The sequence below is a fragment of the Oryx dammah genome, unplaced genomic scaffold (genome assembly GCF_014754425.2).
Source record: "Oryx dammah isolate SB20612 unplaced genomic scaffold, SCBI_Odam_1.1 HiC_scaffold_3, whole genome shotgun sequence".
Lineage (NCBI taxonomy): Eukaryota > Metazoa > Chordata > Mammalia > Artiodactyla > Bovidae > Oryx > Oryx dammah.
In genome coordinates this window covers 114,170,599-114,191,660 of record NW_024070187.1, presented here as the reverse complement: position 1 = coordinate 114,191,660, position 21,062 = coordinate 114,170,599, and the positions used below count along the sequence as shown (strand labels likewise).

The window sequence follows — 21,062 nt, the reverse complement described above, 5'->3', positions numbered from 1 at the left end:
CCTTTCTTGTGGTGCCCTTGTCTGGTGGTTATGACGCATGTCCATTTCCAAAAGGTGAAAGTGAATTACTAGAGTTTGGGATACAGAGTAGTACAAGCCATTTTTCCTTTTTACATGTATACTCTGCGGATATAGCAGTGCTTCATCAGATTGTCACCGAGGCTCTGTACACAGCCCAGTACACGCCGGCTCTCAGTTGAGCCCGGGCTCCCAGGCCTCGCGTCCTGGAAGTACCCGTGGCTGCCACAGGGGGCTCTGCTCTGCTCTGCTCTCTGCTCTCTGCTCCTTCCCTGGGGGCTGCATCCTCATGGGCTCATCCTTCGCTTTCTTCTGTCAGGTGGGCTGGTCCCGCATATGCAGTCATCTTCTGCTTGGGAAGATCGTTCGCTATCAGCAGCTGGCAGCATCTGTCTTGGGCACTTGCCCTCCTACAACCTGGGACCAAGTTTGCGTTGACATTGGACCTTGTGTGTGTCCACTGCTAATATTTGAAGTGCACATTCTCCGCTCCACCTTCAGAGGCTCTTTCCCTTAAGGCTATACCATGGCAGAACAGAGTTAGAGCTTGAATGCAGGTCATGTTGGGGCTGGCAAGAGGGCTGACTGAGAAAGGAAGGGTTTCTGTCGACATATAATTGGCGGTGCTGTGAATGTGCTCATCTGTGCCCAGTGAGGTCAGGTCGCCCACCACAAGCAAGGTCCGGGACAGTGCCGTTGCGGCAGGCGCTCCCGTGTCCAGAGCCGTCACCCCTCCCCCGCGCGGCCTCGGTAACCGCGCTCCGTCTTCTGTCTCTGCGTGCAGCCTGTTGCAGAATGCCTTGTGAACCCTCTGAGTCTGGCTTTTGTCACTCAGCTCAGCGTATCTAAGGTTCGTTCACTGTGCTGCACACATCGGAACTAGCTGCTTGTGATTGCTGCGCCGTTCCGCATTGTGTGCATGCCCGCTTATCCATTGACTCGTTGAAGAACAGAAACGGTAATTAAAGTTTTTATTTTTTTTAACCTGTAGAATTTTTTTTATGCCAGTTCTCATCTAAATGCTGAGATGTTAGTAGGAAAGGTTGACACATTTCAGAATATTCTAGTCCTGATGTTGTCTCCATCTCTGCTAAGCCTTGGCCGATGAGGCGAGGGGCTTGTCTTACTGACCCCTCGAGTCAGTTTGCGAGCATAGCAACTGTTGCATTTTAAGAGTGGTGGCCAGAATTGAGAATCTCAAAGTCCGTCATCACTGATGCCTTATCATCGGCATATGAGAAGCCTGTGCCTTAGCTCGTATGCCTTATCAAGCCTGTGATGATGCGTCCCCCAAATGAGGAGCAGAGCCGGGCAGACCCCACCTGTTCGTAATGGGAATCACGACACGGTGAGAAGTGAATGTGAACGGACGTAACCTTCGCTGGTGAAGAATTAATTCTTCAGAAGAGCTTTTAGTTGGGGTTTCCATGATAACATGGACCCTGCGGGCGTGTTTAGGCCGGTAACTGAGGAGTGAAACCTGGGCGTGGGGAGGCTTTCTTCTGGCTCCTGACAGCTTTCAGGGCCTTCCAGAAGCTGTAGCTGTGAGATCAGATGCCGCCGATGAGATGAGAGCACGGAAGCGTATCTGCAGGGTGGAGTCAGCCTTCAGTCAAGTTTAGTTTCCTGCCTGTTAAGTCTTTTTTCTTTAGCTTTCCACATGTGCTTTATCCCGTAGCTCAGGAGTAGATCACTAAGAGTGGCCTTACACACATCATTCTGCCGTGGCCGTATTGAAAGTAAACTGACTGTTGGAACTGGGACGGGGCAATGATCTTCTTCAGTGTTGTGAAAGTGAGCCCACTGCCACCTCAGAAGCACCCTCAGAGCTTCTGTTGCTCCTTCTAGAAGACGCAGCCTGTCCAGCTCGAAGTCGCTGAGTCCGGAGATGTCTGGAGAAGACGAGGATCCCGACGTGGCTTCCAGGCTGGGGGTGTGCAATAGAGAGATCGTGCGGAGAGGCGCCCTCATTCTCTTCTGCGACTACGTCGTAAGTGTGCAAATGCTGGCGGTGGGGGCTCGGGTTCATGCGGGTGATGCCGCTACGGACTGACTGCTGCCGTCCCGCCGTTCCGCCAGTGAGAAACTAAATTTGAATCCTGCTCCTAACTATAGTGAGAAATCAGACTCGGAGTCTGGTCCCAGGAGTTTAGGTTCGTCTGCAAAAGGCTGGGTCAGCTATCACTTGCTCAGGCCCCTTGCAGCGCTGGGCGCCTTTGTTGACAGTAATAATGGAAAGAAACTACAAGTCTGACTGAGTGAGGTTCGGATTAAAATCTGTTTTAATCTGTGGAAAAGGTTTTCGGAAGTTAATTGCCACGTTTTAAATAGATTCCTGTTTGAATGACATTCTTTTAAAATATGACTCTTTTAGTATTTTTTTACCATAAAATTACAGTCATCTCTTGTTTAACACAGAAAATTTGCAAAAGCCAAATAAGTAAACAGAAGAAAATTAAACCTTAATGGTTGTTACTCAGAGAGGACCCGACATTCCACCTCGTTGAGGTTTGATCCTTTCTCCAGGTGGACAGAGAACGCCGCACGCCTTCGGGGCAGACATGACGTGCTCCCCTCCGCCCTCTGCAGAGCTCTTTTCTGCCATGATAGCAGTTTGTTAATACTTACACTTTGCTTTACATTCTTGTTGTTGAAGTAGTTTTTCTATCTTGTTCCACTTTTTAAAGTAGCTTGGTATAATTATATAATGCTGTTTTCACAGAACAGTAAGAAAAATATTTGTTTTATGTTAATACTATCAAATTATCCCACATAGAAAGTATTAATCATTAACCCGATGGCAGAAAATGTATCTTGTTTTGCAATTTCTGCCTAGGATCAGGAATTTTAATGAAAAGGCAACATACATATTTTAAAATGTGTATTTTTCATCTCCTTATAAATCTTACATGAAATATCTTCCCGTAAGGTCCATCAGATATATAGGAATCATTCATACTTTAGATTCAGAAACTCTCAACTGTGACAATTCACAGGGAATTATTTTTTCCCACTGACTTGTCACAAAGTTGGAGCAAGAGTAATTGGAGAGTTGCTGGCAGGAGGCGGGACCGAGGCCCGGGGTTGGGGGACGCAGGGTGCACTCTGGCAGAGTGCCGCCTGCCCCGGAGTCTCACGCGGCCACCACTGCCCTGGGTGTCCCACGCCCCTCAGCCGTGCTCCTCAGTCCTGGGGGCCGTGCTGCTGGGGTGCGCGTCCCTGGGGCCTGAAGGAAGGTCACGGCCACGGTGTTTGGTTGTTGGGGGCGGGGTGGGGGTCAGGCTCTGTGACGTGTGTTCACCCTCGTCAGTGTCGCTGTCCAGACGCTGGGCATTTTCAGTGAGGGCTGCGGTCTGGAACCGGTGTGCTCCTCCCTGCCCGTCCTGGCCTCTTCTTGGCGTCACCGTGTGTGTTCACTGGACGGGGGCCTCTCATTGCTGGCTTTGTGCTCAGTGCCAGAACCTGCATGATTCGGAGCACCTGACGTGGCTCATCGTGAACCACATTCAAGACCTGATCAGCTTGTCCCACGAGCCCCCCGTGCAGGACTTCATCAGCGCCGTCCATCGGAACTCCGCCGCCAGTGGCCTTTTCATCCAGGCGATTCAGTCTCGCTGTGAGAACCTCTCAACTGTAAGTCTCCCGGGTGCCGGCCGCTGCACGTTTTCTCTGCCTGAAGAATGGAGCGCTGGCATTTTTGGCTTCTCTTGCTGTGGAACGCGGGCCCGGGGCGTGCGGGATGCAGAGGCTGCAGCTCCCGGGCTCCTGAGCAGAGGCCCCAGAGTGTTGGTGCATGGGCTTTGTCGCTCCACTGCGTGTGGGATCCTCCCGGATCAGGGATCGAACCCGTGTCCCCTGCGCTGACAGATGGATTCTTTATCCCTGAGCTACCGGGGAAGCCCCTGTTGGTTTTTTTAACCTATTCTTTCCACTGGGCAAACCCGCTGCCCTTGTCTCTGTCCTCTCGCTCTGCAGCCCACCATGTTGAAGAGAACTCTCCAGTGCCTGGAAGGGATCCACCTGAGCCAGTCGGGTGCTGTGCTGACGCTGTACGTGGACAAGCTTCTGTGCACGCCGCTCCGTGCGCTGGCTCGCGTGGTTGAAACCCTTGCTTGTCGCCGGGTGGAAATGCTTTTGGCCGCAAATTTACAGGTACTAGGAAATAACACTGTGGGTTGATTTTTACCGGAAGCTTGGCAGGGCAGGCGAAACTCTGGGCCGGTTCCTCCTCCACAGGCGACGTCTTCATGACCGCGAGGGAAGGTGCAGCACGGCTGCGTCGGTCCTTCTCGTGTGTCCGGCATCTGTGCTTCCTGCGCTTCCAGTCCACCTCTGCTCCCAGGAGCCGGACACAGCTGTTGTGTTTTGTAGATGAGCACAGTGGTTCTGACCTCCTGTGCGTCGCACACGCTGACGTGGTCTTGTCTCCTCTAGAGCAGCACGGCCCAGCTGCCGGCGGAGGAGCTGATCCGGACCCAGGAGCACCTGCAGGGCAGCGGGCTAGCACAGAGGTAACGCGGGGCCGGGCTCCTCATTGCGGGAGCAGAGACGAGGGTCCACAAGGGCGCAGCCTCACAGGGCAGGAGAGGGACGTGTGTTCTAGGTGGCAGATGGGCCTCAAGAGAGCCTTCAAAATTACTGGTCTCTGTGTGCAGAGTGCAGACCCGCTCTGCTGCGTTAGTGCCCGTGGCTGAGAAGGGTGCGTATTGACATAGTCCTCACTTACCGTCTGCTCTGAGTGGAAGTACCAGTGATCAGCTCTGTCTTAGTGAGGATCAAAACCTGTGATCCAATCGCTGAGTTAGACAGCAGAGCTGAGACACGTTACCCAGAAGTGTATCTACAGCTCGTCAGCGTTCTCTCTCCATAGCAATCTATCACCTCCTTTTGTCTGCAGAGCCTTAGAGGCCTTTACCTGAAATCCTGATATCTGTGACATGAGTGTGTTTCCATCAATGCAGAATAAAAGGGAGCTTTACCTTCTCTCCTGTACAGTAGGGAAGATGTGTGCAAGAGAGCTGGGTCAGTGTGTTGCGACTGCAGGCTCAGGAGTAGCAGCTGATGGTTTAACTCGGAGGGACAGGACTTGCTGGGCAGTGTATGGCCTTAGGTGACTTGTCAGTACGTGGAGCGACTTAAAATGTAGTCTGCATCAGAACTTTGTTGTTCTCAAAACAAGTGATGGGAGGTCAAACTTTCTCTTTTCGTCCCTAGATGAGGAGGAATAAAAATACCCTGTGCCAGATGAGGTGATTCGTTTATGAAATGAATGTAGATGGGTATAAATTGTGTATTATGTGGAGACTGAGTAGATTTTGTGCACTGGGGTCGTACCTGGTCCGCTGTGGGTTCATGAGCAGCACCCGTGTGGCTGTCACGCTGTGTGTCCCTGCGGCACTGCTTGGTGTGAATGCGGTTTCTGGAGAACGCTAATGGGCCATGTCTCTGTGGAGGTGGCCCGTCACTTGGGCCTGACTTTGCACCGTGACTTGTGTGAGTGTTGGTGAGAAACAGCTCTGCGCAGTTTCAGGCACGTCTTGTCTCACTGGAGGAGCCTGTTCAGCTTCTAACCCGCCTGTGATTGGCTTCCAGACACCAGAGGCTCTACTCCCTGCTGGACAGGCTTCGTCTCGCCACCGCACCGGGGTCGCACGGCCCCACGCCCCCCGTCACGTCCCACCCCCTGGACGGGGATGGGCCCCTGGCACTGGAGGCAGTGAATCCTGACAAAGTAAGCGTCTGCGTGTTGACACCCCGGCCCTCGGGTCTCTGAGGACTGCTGTCCGCCTGGGCTGTGGGGTGGCTCGGGTGGCAGGCTGTCACGGCACCCAGCGCGGACCCCGAGGGCCCTCAGCCTGCCCCAGTTCTTGCCGGCAGTGGGCACAGTTGCATCAGTGACAGGGCCATGCAGTCCAGCTCTGGCTTTTAGCAGGGGCTGAAGGTCGGGTAGCCGATGGAGAATCGGAACACAGTGTCTGTGGCCCAACCCGAGTTGTCTCCTCTGCTTAGGCCTGCTGACCCGTGTGTATCCACACCCCACCCGTGGGCTCGGGCATCTTGTCCTGGGTTGGGAACCACTCACCTCAGAGCTGGGGCCCGTTCAGAGCCCTGGCAGAGTCTGGCTGCTCTCCTTTCTGGGAGAGAGTTCAGTTTAAATATGTCGTTGGACCCCAGAATCCAGCAGCCCAAGCAGAGACTAGCGAGACCCAGGCCATGGTTCTCGGGTATGCCTTGTCCTCACGTCCACGGCGCTGGCCCTGGGGAGACGGAGCAGAGTAGATGCCCGGAGGCGACGGGTGTGGTGCCCAGCAGGGTGGACAGAGGTGGGCCTGCTGCCTTGGGGCACGGCTGAGGCTCTGGGACAGCGGCGCCTTCAGCAGATGAGGGGAGGCGGTGTGGACAGGTGACAAGTCCACATCGCCACCCTTGTGGCCACTCCCATAGGAGGGCCCGTGGGGTGGTGACAGCCGGCATCCAGTCTCACTGAGGGTCGGTCGTGGCCCAGGGATGGCCTGGTGCCCTCAGGCTGGGCCGTGGACGTGAGGATCAGGCAGCGCGGCCGGCATCTGGTCTCACTGAGGGTTGGTCATGGCCCAGGGACGGCCCGGTGCCCTCGAGTGGGGCTGTGGGCGTGAGGGTCAGGCAGCGCGGAGACAGGCTGGTGGCCAGCTTGCAGTCCCAAGAGCCCGTGAGGCTGCAGCCTGCCGTCTCCTCCCCTTCTGCCCAGGACTGGTACGTGCAGCTGGTGAAGGCCCAGTGCTGGACTCGGTCAGACTCTGCCCTGCTGGAAGGTGCAGAGCTGGTGAGCCGGATCCCGGCGGGCGACCTGGGCGCCTTCATGATGCACTCGGTACGGGGGCCGGGGACGCGGGCCTGTGTCGCTTTCGTCACTCGCGCGGGCCTGCTCCACTCCACAGTCATGTGGCCGCTTGCGGTGTGTACCCCTCACTTTTGTGCCTTAGAGGCAGGGAGCCTGACGCAGCGTGTGATCTCAGCCCCCGAGAGTCCTGAAGAGGGCTGTTGTGTTTAACTCACCCTTTCACGCAAGTAAAGGAAATCAGTTATAGGTGTTAGTCACCCAGTCGTGTCCAACTTTCAGCGACCCCATGGACTATAGCCCACTGGCTCCTCTGCCCCTGGAATTCTCCAGGCAAGAATGCTGCAGTGGGTTGCCATTCCCTCCTCCGGGGATCTTGCCGACCCAGGGATCACACTTGGACCTCTTGTGTCTCCTGTGTTGGCAGGTGGATTCCTTGCCACTAGCACCCCCTGGGAACCTGAAGGAAGCAGGCTCCCTTGAATTGTAGTGAGGTCTGCCTGCTTGTCTTGTGCCCCTGACAGGTGGTAGGTGTTGCGACGCGTGATGGAATAGACTCTGTGATGATGTTCTGGAAACTAGGAAGCCCCTCCCTGCACCCAGTGCATGCAGCGAGGCCCCCGCCTCATGAGGTCTCCTGCAGGCTGCTGTGTGGAGCTGGCCACAGCCTTGGCAGGTCCCTTCTCAGCCCTCCTGGCACCAGCAGCTGATAAGCCTTCAGGTGTCATGGTGCTGCCTTGAGTAGACCAAGTGGGAGTGAAGTAGGGGCCCAGGGGACAGCCCAGGTGGGACACAGAGAGCCTTGCAGTGCAACCACGGAGCCGCGTGTTCCAAGCACTGACCCTCCAATCAGTGTGAAAGTAAAAGCTCCGTGGAAAAAGAACAGTAGGACCAGTTTGCTAAAATCATTTTAAAAGCCATTCAGTGAAAGCTGATTTGCTGGTAAAGGATAAGCTTACTTAATAATTGATTCATTGAATTTTCCAAATTTGCTGATTAGACTTTTAACAGCTTTAAAGAAAGGCTCAGCTGTAATGGCTGTACCAGAGGGCTCAATTTTGGTCACTGGTGATGACACGCTTTTCTGAATGTTAACTAAAGATCAGATCAGCCAGAAAGATCCTTAAATGGCTTTCAAAAGCTGGCAGAGCGCAATACAAATTGAAGCAGTATCGAATGAGCGCCATTTTTCCAATCAGACTTGCCACATTTCCATGCCTGCTGTGATTTCTTTCAGCTGCTTTTGAAACGTCACTTGTCTTTTTCAGACACTGGGGACGTTTGGTGTTCCACTGATTTCCTGGGTGGCACATCAGCTTGATTTTTGTATCTGTATCAGTTAAAATTCCATCATATTAAATTTTTGACTTCAGATAAATAAGAAGGCAGAAACATTTCTTTAGAATTAAAGTCGCAGGGCTTCCCTGGCTGTCCAGTGGTTAGGACTCTGCGCTTCCACTCAGGGGCGTGGATTCCATCCTTGATTGGGGAGCTGAGATCACACATGCCTCATGGCTCGGCCAAAATAAGTAAATAAAAATTGAAGGACCTAGTAGAGTCCAGAAACATACCTCACTGGTCGGATGTTGGGGGTGGTCGGTTATCTGTGAAACAAGCGGGAGAGGATACTTGTTCACAAGTCGCTGACACCGTGCTTATCTGCCGTCTCCGAATGTCTGTGTTCTGTGCTCTGCTGTGTGTCTCTTGCCTGAATGAACACATGTCACAGTCGTTGTTCAATCTCTAATGCCCTAATTCAGGAGTTCAACCTGAGCCTGTTGGCGCCGTGCCTGGGCCTGGGCATGCGTGAGATCTCGGGGGGCCAGCGGAGCCCCCTTTTTGAAGCAGCTCGCATGGCGACTCTGGACCGCGTGACCGTTGTGGTCCAGCAGCTTCCCGCCGTCCACCAAGCTTTCCAGCCGTTCCTGCCTGCGCAACCCACCACCTACTGGAGCAAGCTGGATGACCTCTTTGGTAACTAAATTGAAAGCTCTTCTTATTTTTATAAAATGCTGCAGAGCCAATGCTAGGCTTTGCACCGCGTGAAAGTACAGAACGCTCTGGATTAACATTCTGAGGCATTTACAGAGGCAACCGGGAGCCCGCCCTGGCTCTGCGTGTCCTCGGTGTGTGTCCCGCTTTGCCATTCTTTGACGTGGCCCAGGCTCTGGGCCCCGAGAAGTGCAGTCTCAGCCTGGGGAAACAGGGCCTGGGCTCGTGGGACGGCGGAGTGTGTGCGGCGCGTTCCAGGAGCCATGTCTGCAGCCGCCGTCAGCTTCACGGGGAAGGTCAGGGCTCTGCTGAGGGCTCGTCCACCCACAGGCCCTTCTGTTCCAGGGGATGCTGCACTGTATCGGACTCTGACCACCCTGGCCCGGGCCCTGGCCCAGTACCTGCTGGTGTTCTCCAAGCTGCCCAGCCATTTGCAACTTCCTCCTGAGAAGGAAAGGGACACCGTTAAGTTCGTGGTCATGACCCTCGAGGTAAGCCTCTGTGCGGGAACTCGGGCTCAGAGCGGCAGGAAGTCTGAGGGCGCCACCCGCAGAGGAAGGAGGCTCCTCTGTCTGAAACCCAGCGGGGCTGGCCCAAAGCCCCGAGGCCCGCCTTCCCGCAGTGACGGGTCCCTCAGCACGCCCGCCCCCACTCTGCTGGGCACGGCTGTTCCTCTGGTTACTCCATTGTGCAGTTTACCTCGTGGTTGGCAGCAGCTCCCCTTGTCTCTGCCTCTGGGCTGGGGGGGGCAGGCGCTCTGAGGAGTCAGACCTGGGACCTGTCCTGCCCGGGGTCTCCCAGGTACAGGGCAGGGAGGCCTTGTTCACTTACTTTTGAGTCTGTTTCCTTGATGCCGAGAAAGTGTTTTGATTTAGTACAAACCATCCATTTAAAATTTTTTCCAGGGAGAAAAAAGTCGTGTGTGTTCTAATTTTAGATACTTAAAAAATAGTGATCTGAGAAATTTGTTATATTTTAAATTGAGCAATAAGCCTGCAATTTTCAGCTGTGGGGAATTGAACGCTCTTGGTGTTAACACTTATAAATAACCCCCAACCCGAAACGTGTGCTCAGGGTGGGGCACAGTCTTTTCATACGCCCTCTGGAGAAGCCTCCGGCCTGCACCCTGGGAGGCAGACACCTGAAGAGTGCCCACACGCCCGCCGCCTGGCCGCGGGGAGACAGCGGCGTGCAGAGGGCACTCACACGCTTGCTCCTGAGGCGATGAGCCCGAGTGCTGTGACCCTGCCCTTCAGGCGCTGGGGCCGCAGGAAGGCTGGCAGACAGGCACCTGGTGACCTTGCAGAGGCCTTTGCCATCGCCATGGGCAGGGCAGCCCTCCCTGCAGCGTCCCGTTGAGGGCTCACTGCAGCCCTGTGAGAGCTGCTGGTCCCGTTTCATAGACGAGGGAAGCCGAGCTGAGAGGCTCGACCCGCTGGGAAGCAGCCAGCACAGCCTCACTGCCAGGTTCGGCCTCCATGACTGTGGCCGAGGCCAGGCTCCAAGCTCTGGGAGCCCCCCGGACTGTGGGCTGTGGGACCCCCAGGCTGTGGGAGCCCTCCGGGCTGTGGACTGTGGGAGTTCTCAGACTGCGGGAGCCCCTGGGCTGTGGACTGTGGGAGCCCCCTTGGGCTGTGGGAGCCCCTGGGCTGTGGGCTGTGGGACCCCTGGGCTTTAGGAGCCCCCCTGGGCTGTGGGAACCTCCAGGCTGTGGGACCCCCTGGCTCTGGGAGCCCCCCAGACTGTGGGAGCCCCCAGGCTGTGGGAGTCCTAGGGGAGCGCCTGGCCCGCAGCCTGAGTGGTCAGAGCCGGAGGCGCGGAGGCTGAAGACAGGGCAGCCAAATGAGGCGGGCGGCCCAGTGAGCAGGCGGGTCTGGGTTGGACTGGAGGAGTTGGGAGTGGTGGCCCGAGAGCCATGGCTGTGGAGGGCACTCTGGATGTGCCCGACGGCGGGCCCTGGGGCGGGATGGGGCCCGGGGCCTTCCTTCACACGACCCGCCCCACAGGCGCTGTCGTGGCACCTGATCCACGCGCAGGTCCCGCTGAGCCTGGACCTCCAGGCTGGCCTGGACTGCTGCTGCCTGGCCCTGCAGCTGCCCAGCCTCTGGAGCCTGCTGGCCGCTCCCAACATGGTGACCCACGCCTGCTCCCTCATCCACTGTGTGCGGTTCATCCTGGAGGCCAGTGAGTCCGAGACGGGGGCGCGCGCTGTCGTTTGGCCCTTGAAGCGGCGGTCAGTGCCGCAGGGCTAGTCGCAGGCGGTTACTTGTCACCTGCTTTCCAGGTGCTGAGTTGGGACTCGGGAGTGAGGAGGTAGAGGATTTACGGGCCTTGCCTTCGTCTCCAGTCTCCTGGAGTCGGCACTAGAATTTAACTTGAAGTTGCTTCTGTGTAGATTTGGAATTGCAGCTTTTATTAAAAAATGCATCTAATTTATGGCCCTTTGATTGCTGGTCCTGGTTGACTGTTTCATTCTTTTAGTCGTAAATCATCATAAGACTAATAAGATTACGTTCAGAAAATTCCTTGTTTTCTGTTACAGTCGAAACGCTTGTTTCTATACTGCATTAATTTTGAAATGAAAGTGTCTTATTCTTTTCAAGGGACAGTGTCCTTAACAAGGGTCATTAGCCAAAATGTTTTAAACTTGGACGTCACAGTTTGCGTGTGAGAGGGTGTCTTGGTGTTCTGTGTTTTTAATCACGAATTACAGAGTGGTGTTCTGAAGATTCGTGTTTAAATTGTTTTCACCTGTGCATTCGTAGCAACATGAAAATGAAGGCCCAGGGAGTGATATATCAAAGCCAAGCTTCTCGGGGCTCCAGGCATGCTGTTAGCAGTGATGGATCATGAGCTGTCTGATAAAACCCCTCAGGGTCAGAAGTGGCAGAGAGCAGAAGGACTGGGGAATCCAAGTGTAGAAGTTCAGATCCTGGTGCATTTCAGATTGACCCAGAGATTGATACCCAAGTCTAGTGGGTCTGAAATCGTCCCAAGTTGAATCTAGGACATTTCACCCTCTGTTGACCTAATCTGTCACCTGGGAAACGTTCATAAGGCTGCACGAATGTAACAGTCTGAGCAGAAAGTAACGGCCGACATGCTTTGGAATGCGTTTGTTTGTTCTGCTGTGATCTTAGTTGTGGTGCAGCCCGGCGACCAGCTTCTTAGTCCAGAAAGAAGGACGAGCGCCCCCAAGTCTGCCAGAGAGGACAGCGTGGACTCAGACGCACAGAGTGAGTCTCAGGCTCGCTCCTCTTCCAGTGAGTCTTTGGGGGCTTGAGATTCAGTCACGGAAGAGGCCTCCCGCGTGGTCGGTGTGGACGCTTGACCCGACCTTGGCTGTTGTCCTGGAGCTGGGGGTGGCGCCCTGCCCGCCCCGCTGTGGGCATGCTCCGCCGCCTGGCTCTCTGTGACCCCACTCCCCACGGGGGTGTCCCGCTCAGCTGACGGGGCTACAGGAGGGTGAAGTAAATGAGTCGATGTGAGACACCCACTACAGGTCGGTCTCCAGCGCGTGGTGGGCCTGTGCCTCCCATCCTTCGAGGCCGGGCAAGTCGGGGGCGGGGCGGCAGTTCGGGGTGTGTTTCGACAGAAGGGGCCTCTCTTACGGTGGTGTCTGTTCAGACCCTCAGTACATCGCTGCAGCCTGTGGCATGGTGGCCGAGATGGTGGAGTGCCTGCCGTCAGTGTTGGCCTTGGGCCACAAGAGGAACAGCCACACGCCCGCGTTCCTCACACCGGTGCTCAGGAACATCATCATCAGCTTGGCCCGCCTGCCCCTCGTCAACAGCTACACGCGTGTCCCGCCCCTGGTGAGTCAGCCCTCCCCTGGCGCAGGACGGAAACAAGGCAGACTCTCGGCAGGCCCCCATCTCGGGGGTCCCTGAGCAGGAAGCCAGGTCATGAGCGCTCCGATGCCCGCTGATGGGGGCCTGAGTGCAGTCAAGATGCCCGTCCGGGTTCCTCGGGTGCAACGTGGCTCGGCCGTTAGAAGTGCTCTGAAACGGGGTGAGGAGTTACGTAGCAGGTGCCAGGCGTGATTCGAAGGTCATCAGACCCGTTTGTTTAGTGGGAGAGCAGAAATTACACCCTCTTACATGCCTCCCTGTCAGCAGTCACCCCAGGGCGGCCCGGGGGTTTGGCACAGCTGCAGCTCAGCTGCTTTTCCAAAGCTGGCTTCGGAACCAGAACCACGATCCAGTGGGTATCGTTAAAGGACCTGGCTCCAGATAACTGGCAGGGCCCGGACGAGCAGGGTGTGGGGCTGCAGCCGGCCGGGGAGGCGGGCCGGGGCCTGAGGCGGGTGCTTGTTGCTACCTGGGGAGGGCGCGCACCAGCTGCGGAGGGCGCGCGCCAGCTGCGGGGGGCGCGCGCCAGCTGCGGGGGGGCGCGCGCCAGCTGCGGGGGGCGCAGCCTTTGTGTGCGCGAGATTCTGCAGTGGCTGCTCGGAGGAGGTGAGGGGCCCTTGACTTGAAGAGGGTTTTGCTGTGGGAGGGGAAGAAGTCCCACTCGGGGGCTCCTTCTGAGGGAAAGCCCAGCAGCTGCTGTCCTGAGGTCACCGTGGAGCTGGGAGGAGAGCTGGGGAGCTGGCGCCGCCCTCGGGCCGTCCCCGCAGGTGTTGAACCTTTGGGAGGGAGTGGGGAGCAGATACAGGAAGGCACAGTCCGGAGGCCCTGCTGTCTGGCCCACACAGACCACGCCCCGTAGATGAGGCTCTTTGCGCGAGCGCTGCATCCCACATGGCTCCTCGAGAGTGTCTGCCAGAGGCGTTGGAGCTGCTGGGCCAGGGGGCTGGACTCAGGGATCCAGCACAAGCCCTGGCTGGTGGCTTGCACCCTCGAGGGGCCGGCTGGGAGCTGGGCTCCTGCTGCTGGAGCAGCGCTGAATGACGACCGTGGACTCGGAGAGCTCCCCTGTTCAACCGTGTGTGCAGCCAGGGAGCCGTGGGGAGAGAAGGCACATTTCCGGGTGCCCTCCCCATCTGGCCACCCTGCCTTCACTGTTTCTCTCCCACCCTCTTAGGTATGGAAACTCGGATGGTCACCCAAACCGGGCGGGGATTTCGGCACAGTGTTCCCTGAAATCCCCGTGGAGTTCCTCCAGGAGAAGGAGGTCTTTAAAGAGTTCATCTACCGCATCAACACGCTGGGTACACTGGGGCCCTGTGGGCGCATCGCCCTAACACGGCTGCCGGGAGCCGGGGAAGTGGTGGGATCTGCCTTCTTTTATTCCAGGGAGGAGTTGAGGCAGGACACAGTCGTGTGCATACGTTCTGTAACACACCCAAGGCTGTCACAGTGACGAGTGTGTGTGCGTGTGTGTGTGAGAGAGCCTTTCTTTCCCCGTGTTCAGATCCGGTCAGGCGGTGCCCCCGTGATGGGCAGTGCCCCCGTGATGGGCGGTGCTGGGCCGGGTTCAGCCTGTGTCTCCGCCCCTCGGCTGGAGGGTGCGGGGTGCCCTGCGGGAGCCGCCTGTAATCGCTGCCACCCTGACCCCCGTGTGCCAGGCAGAGCGGTGTGCTCCGTGAGGTGGGGCAGGCCACTTTGACGCCCAGGACTGTGCTTCTGCCGTCCATGGCATGGGGATAGCGGCTGTTTCCCCCAACTGCTGCAACCTTAGAAACGGAAGGGGCCCTGACGCATGGCGTCCCCATCAGCAGCAGGGCCCCAGGCTTCCCTCAGGACGCTGCCTTGCTGCCTGCAGCGTAGCGGAAGCTCACCCTCTTCGTCCACGTGTCGTGGCTGGGGGTAGGCCTGGTGCGTGAGCACTGTCATTGGCAGAGCCCGCGAGGCTGCGCCCAGCATGGCGACTCCACCCCGGCCCCAGCCCCACGTCGGGCCCCTCTGCCCAGCACCCGTCCTCTCTCAGCCTCCACGGGGTCTGTGCTGCGGTGACCCTGGGGCGTGGTCCGGCAGACACCTCGCTGCCACCTCTCCTCCCTGAGTCAAGCGGTGAGCGAAGCCTGAGCAGCAATCTGAGGCCGCTGCTCTGGGAACTTCTCCGCCCTCTCCCCGGCGGCCCCTGTGTCTCAGGTGCCTTCCCGTCTGCATGGTCAGTCCCCACGCGCCTGGAGGCGGCCTGCAGGCTTCTCCGGATGCCTGCTTCGCTGTTGCTCACTGTCCTTGTTGCTCCCGTTTCCTCCCATGGGAGTCAGCGTGTGTCTGTCTGGACCTCCCGTCTCAGCTCGTTTGTGTGTCTGATCCGTACCTGAATCAGCCGCTCTGTCTGCCCACGTGCAGGTCACCAGAGAGTTCCTGACATTTGAGGCTTTGGTTTTCTGTCCTCGGCACCCCGTTCTTGCCCCTTGTAGCGCTGATTCAAGTGGCATGGCCTCCTCCCTCCTAGGGTCACGGCCCTTGGGATAACTGCTCACCCAGGACCACCTTGAGAGCGCCTTGGGACGGTGGTGCCTGAGAATGACCCCTGAGACGCCCTCCTCACGGACTGGACTTCCCCCGTAGATTACACTCTGTCTTGACCTCCCGTCCTTCTTGATGGGGCCAGGGCAGCCATTGCTCTAAGCTTTTATGGCGCTGCCTTGACGTAGAGTTAACACGGCAGCCTGTGCATCCGTTCCGGTGTGGTTCCACGGTGGAGGCTGGACACACCCACGCGGTCTGGGGGTGTGACTCTAAGTAAGGCCGTCCTAGCCCCTGCTGAGCAGGGCAGAGGGCGCTCTGACCCCATCTGAGCGTCACCCGCTTGGACGTCCACACAGCAGGATCCAGAGGGTGCTTAGCACCAGGCCACCTGGGCTGAACTCAGCCGTGTTGGTCTGCTCACTGCTGGGCTCGGCCAGCGGTGAGGCTGCACCGCAGCGCCGTCCTGAGGCTCTGGGCAGTGGCTGTGTGGGCACCTGGCCAGCGAGAGCCGGAGTGCCTACTGCCCCGTCTCGCAGAGAAGGCGGAGCAGTGGGGACCCTCTGTCTAAAGCGACACTCGCGTTCCAGGGTGGACCAGCCGCACCCAGTTTGAGGAGACGTGGGCCACCCTCCTTGGCGTCCTGGTGACTCAGCCACTCGTGATGGAGCAGGAGGAGAGCCCCCCGGAAGTAAGGCTGCGTGCGGGGGCCAGGGCAGCACGACCTTCTACCTGTCTCACCCGGGTGGTAAACGTGTGGCCAGTCACATCCTGGCTGGTGTTCCAAGGTCTGGGTGCTCTAGGATTGTGGCCCTAAGGCGTTTACCACAGCTTGCTGCCTCCAGGCTGTAGGATTGTGTCCTTCCTTAAATATATCTTATGTTCTGCTTCTCAGTGTTCAGGTATGGTGTGTAGCAACATTTCATCAAAAAGGAAAGACGTGTCTTAGAGGCCACACATGATTACCAGTGTTTATTTCTCTTGACTTGTTTTCCAAAAATTTTATGGGGCCTGGAGTGTTAATGCATATTATGGTACTTTAATATTAATAGAAGACATGTTTTGATACAGGAAAGCCTGAAATATTAAAAGTCCTCAGATACACGTTATTCAGGTAGAAAGTGTGGTATGAAGCAGCAGAAATGGCAGTTCAGAGAGTATATGTCAGACGTCACCAGGAGTGACTTTCCCCGGGGAGGAGCTAGCAGCTTGTCATATGCAGGGCCCCTAAAATTGGTGAGGAAATTGAGGACAGTTTCTCAAAAAGTAATTCTTATTTGGAGGTTTGTGCCTGGAGGAAAGCTGGCTTGGAAAAGCAACCACTTGCCCATCAGATTTATCTCAAATCACAGATGTGTGTGGATTCTGGTGAATTTAGGCAGACGCCCCAGGACCCCCGCCGGGAAGGCACGTCTGTCTGTCCGCTCGGGGCCCGTGCCTGTGAGGCCGCCTGGCTGGGCAGCCACAGGGGAGGTAGTGTGCTGCGGTGCGCGCCTTAGTGACCTGGGTCTCTCCTTGCAGGAGGACGTGGAGAGGACGCAGATCCACGTCCTGGCCGTGCAGGCCATCACCTCCTTGGTGCTGAGCGCGATGACCGTGCCTGTGGCCGGCAACCCGGCCGTGAGCTGCCTGGAGCAGCAGCCCCGGAACAAGCCCCTGAAGGCCCTTGACACCAGGTGGGCCCGAGAAGCACATCCCCAGGGCATGGCCGCGTGGGAGCAGGGAGGCACTGGGGCGCCCTTTCCTTTGCTGCCAGGGTGGTTTGGTGGCTGAGGCTGACGACCTGGCCTCTGGTGTCAGGGGCTGGCTCCAGCGGAGCTAAGGGGGTGCCTGTGCAGGGCCCAAGGGCCTTGGCTGCACCGTGTTTCCTGGCAGCGAAGCTGGGAGCCACGGGGTTCACTGTGAAGATTCTGGAGGAGCTGGGTGGCAGTAACCTTTGCTCTGAACTTAGGTTTGGGAGGAAGCTCAGCGTCATCAGAGGGATTGTCGAGCAGGAGATCCAGGCAATGGTTTCCAGGAGAGAAAACGCCGCCACTCACCACCTGTACCAGGCGTGGGACCCCGTCCCGTCTCTAGCCCCGGCCACCACAGGTTCCAGGCGCTCGTTGGGAGGGTGGGTCGAGTGGGGGTGTCAGCCGCTCCCTGTGCCCGTGAGCACGGCTGGATTGTCCCAGCGCCAGGGTGGGGGCTCGGTGGGCACCGTGTCAGCGACCACTGACACTCCAGCTTTGGCAGCTCAGCCCACAGCCAGTTCCCGTTCAGTCTGGTTTGTTATGGAGAAAAAGTGATGTTCACCCTGCTGGCCCTGCCAGCTTCATATGCTGTGCCCACCTGAGGGGCACTCAGGGCCTTGCGGGGACAGACTCCCCACCTGAGGGACACTCAGGGCTGTGCGGGGACGGACTCCCCACCTGAGGGACACTCAGGGCTGTGCGGGGACAGCACTCCCCACGGGCTGGGGGGCGGCACTCAGGGCTGTGCGGGGACGGACTCCCCACTCTGCGGGGACACTCACGCGTCCTTGCCCCGCAGGTGCTCTCATCAGCCATGACAAGCTGCTGCTGCAGCTCAACCCTGAGCGTGAGCTGGGGGACACGAGTTACAAGCTTGGCCAGGTCAGTGCCCGGCGGGCAGCCAGCGGGGCCGGTTCCTCCCCACCCTCCCCCCAGAGCTAGCTGACTGTCCTCTGCGTGTGTAGGGGGCTTTGTTACATCATTCAGAAACACGGGCCCACACACGTTGTCTGGTGAGGGGACCGGTTTTGAACAGAGATCCCACCTTCTGGTTCCATTTTGTGTCGAGATCTCACCCTGACTTCCCTCAGCAGCCAAGTTTCCTTTTTTCTTTCTCAATGTTCCCTTTCTTTGTGGCGCTTCCCCCTCCTCAGCTGCTCCCAGGGACCTCATTTGGGGTCTTAAGCCGCGAGCCCCTGGGGGTCTGACCAGCCCTGCCCGGGGACGGGGGTTGGTGCTCGCCTCAGGGACCCCCAGCGGGCCCGGCGCCCCTTGCCCCCGGCACCTGAGCACCACCCTGTCCCGTGTCGCCTGAAGGTGTCCATCCACTCGGTGTGGCTGGGGAGCAGCATCACACCCTTGCGAGAGGAAGAGTGGCGTGAGGAGGAGGAGGAGGAGGCCGAGGCCCCAGCACCGTCGTCCCCGCCCACGTCTCCGCTCAACTCCAGGTTTCCTCTGCCTTCTGTCCGAGCGAGCGGGAGCTCCGCCCAGTCCCTTGTTTGGGGGCCTCTTGAAACGAACCTCTCATCTCTTTCGGGGGAAATTGCAGGAAACACCGGGCTGGCGTCGACATCCACTCCTGTTCACAGTTTTTGCTCGAGTTATACAGTCGCTGGATCCTGCCGTCGAGTTCCGCCAGGAGGACCCCTGTCACCCTGATCAGCGAGGTGGTGCGCTCGGTGAGTGCCCTGCCCGCCCCTGCAGTGCCTGGGGGCCCGCGCGGAGATGCGGGAGGTTGTAGTGCTTCTCAGGCCAGGGGAGGGGCTGCCTCCACAGCGCAGAGCCGGGCAGGCACAGCACAGAGCCGGGCAGGCACAGCACAGAGCCGGGCAGGCACGCCCCAGCCCAGTGGCCGCGTCGTGGAGTCGGCAGGGGACCGCCTGTCCTCGCAGCACTGTCTCCTTGGGCCTGTGACATACGTACCCCCCCCAGCAGCCAGGCACCCATCCGGGCGGTTGTTGTCCGGGGGCTGGCCTCAGAGTCCTTCACGTCCAGGAGCTCGGAGGGGCCACCAGGGAGGTGCTTCCTGTGTGCAGCACCTGTCAGTCCTCGGCGCGTTGAAGTCGCACCTGAGAGGTTTGAAAAGTCGCTCGCTCAGCGCGGGTTACGTCCAGAAGGAGGGCCGCCTGGGGCTGGACTGTTCTTCTTACCTAAAGGTGTCTCCTTTTGGGAATGACTTTTTTTCAAGCTTGTTTTTCTCAGTATCCCTTTAAAGTTTTCATATTTGGTCAAGTTGATAGTTTTAAGAACCTCGTTTTTAACTTCTAAGTTGTAAATTGACTTTTATCAAAGAAGTCAGCAAACTATAAGTACTGCTAAAGATCTTAAAGAAGTTACTAGAAATTCTTGGTGGTCCAGTGGTTAGGACTCAGCACTGCTGTGGGCCCAGATTTGTTTCCACAAGCCACATGGCATGACAAAAAAAAAGACTGTCTATTTAAACATAATGATGACAGTGTAAAGGTTTTAGTTACTTTGTATCTAGCACCTGGCTCCTCAGCAGTGCCTGGGTTCTCATACCCCCTGAGTGTTTAGTCTGGTAACATCAGGCGACTTCTGGAAAACAGCACTGAGTGTGAGGAGAGAGGGGCAGGTCGAGTCAGCGTTGCTACAAGTGTGTTTGACCTTGTGACCCCGAGAGGCCTGCATGCCTCCATGGGTGGCCTGAAGTCCTGCCAGCTGAGTTGTACAGCTGGGCGGGGTTGGGGGCCTGAAGACCAGCCAGCCCCCGCCTCCAACACACTCCTGGTGCTCGGGGGTGCTCGGGGGCCTTCCGCTTGATCAGAGCCCGTCTTCAGATATCACGAGAGAAACTGGAGGTTCTGGGGAAGCAGAAGAAATCAGTGCCAAAGCGCTGACTTCTGAGCCAGGCGCCCATCTCTCCTTCGCGGCTTTGATACCTGGGCTGGCGGTGGCCACAGCGTGTGAGCACGGCTCCAGGGAGACCGCAGGCACCCTCCCTCCTGGGCCCAGGCTCCGGTGCAGGTTCGGCTCCAAGGGGTGGAGCCCGGAGTGACCTGCCCCCCATCCGCATGTCCGTCTCCAGCTCCTGGTGGTTTCGGACTTGTTCACGGAGCGCAGCCAGTTTGAGATGATGTACCTGACGCTGATGGAGCTGCGGAAGGCGCACCCCTCGGAAGACGAGATTCTCCTCCAGTACCTGGTGCCCGCCACCTGCAAGGCGGCCGCCGTCCTCGGGATGGTGAGCGAAGGCCGTGCAGGGCCTTGGCCGTGGGAGGAGGGCACCCCACTTCGCTGCGGAGCGTGGGGTGCCAGCCGGGCCTCTGGTGGGGCTCCCGTGGCCCTGGGTCCTGAGGTGGCACGGTGCCTTCTCCAGGGGCTTGGCTGTGCGCGAGGGGGCGTGAGGCCAGGTCCTCCCCCTTGAGAGCGCCTCCGCTCCGTCCAGGGAGCAGGAGGAGTCCGCTGGCTTCTGCTGTTCGAAGCCCATGTGTGGCCCTCTGGGTGTGTTGCGAGAGGTGGAGGCAGCTAGACTAAGGCTTGAGGGGTCCTTTTGTCTCTGCGGGAAGTTTAGCTGCTGGGCTCATTCTCATGGTAATTGTGCTCAAGCCTGAATCCCCAAGGCTAAAGCTGTGTTGTCTGTAAATGAATGAGTAATGCTTTCAAGAAGAGGCTTAGGCAGGTCGGCCTGGGGTGAACCCCCGCTGGTGAGGAGGCCAGCACTGGTTCCCCCAAGGACAGGGACACCACCGCTCAGAACAGGACCCTCTTCTCGGTGGCTGTACCCACACAGCCCAGCTGCGGAGTTCTCAAGCTCTGCTTTTCTCCAGACTTTCCCAGGTTGTGAAAGCTGCCCACCGTGGGCTCTGCTGATTGTTGGCGGCCTTGGGTGTGGGCGGGAGGAGGGGAGTCCTCTGCAGTGTCAGCTTCGAGGGGACCACAGGGCAGAGTTCCTGGGGGGCTGAGGGGTAGTCAGACAGCCTCTGAGGCTTTTGCAGAGTGAGACAAGGCCCTGGGCCAGCAGTGGTTGCTTGTCCCTGGGCGGGGTGGTCTGTTCCCAGGGAAGTCCCTCACAGACTGAGCTGGGGCTCTTCCCAGGGCCGGCCTTGGGGGCCCCTGTGTCACTCACACACTGAACTCCAGCCCCAGGAGAAGGGTGTGGTGAGCACAGGCGCGACACGG

At 57.9% G+C, this 21,062-nt stretch overlaps 1 protein-coding gene across 1 annotated transcript in view; it reads left to right on the top strand.

The window, feature by feature from the left end:
• HTT (huntingtin) overlaps nt 1-21,062 on the top strand; it is a 124,421-nt gene that overhangs the window by 95,800 nt on the left and 7,559 nt on the right. The window contains exons 42-60 of the mRNA XM_040237647.1: nt 1,867-2,008; nt 3,472-3,651; nt 3,994-4,170; nt 4,453-4,529; nt 5,611-5,749; nt 6,746-6,868; nt 8,596-8,809; nt 9,173-9,318; nt 10,834-11,011; nt 11,968-12,063; nt 12,455-12,642; nt 13,853-13,979; nt 15,780-15,880; nt 16,711-16,865; nt 17,141-17,280; nt 17,722-17,804; nt 18,240-18,370; nt 18,472-18,601; nt 19,969-20,124. Coding sequence (XP_040093581.1) covers nt 1,867-2,008; nt 3,472-3,651; nt 3,994-4,170; nt 4,453-4,529; nt 5,611-5,749; nt 6,746-6,868; nt 8,596-8,809; nt 9,173-9,318; nt 10,834-11,011; nt 11,968-12,063; nt 12,455-12,642; nt 13,853-13,979; nt 15,780-15,880; nt 16,711-16,865; nt 17,141-17,280; nt 17,722-17,804; nt 18,240-18,370; nt 18,472-18,601; nt 19,969-20,124 — 2,683 coding nt within the window. The remainder of the gene's footprint in view (nt 1-1,866; nt 2,009-3,471; nt 3,652-3,993; nt 4,171-4,452; nt 4,530-5,610; nt 5,750-6,745; nt 6,869-8,595; nt 8,810-9,172; nt 9,319-10,833; nt 11,012-11,967; nt 12,064-12,454; nt 12,643-13,852; nt 13,980-15,779; nt 15,881-16,710; nt 16,866-17,140; nt 17,281-17,721; nt 17,805-18,239; nt 18,371-18,471; nt 18,602-19,968; nt 20,125-21,062) is intronic.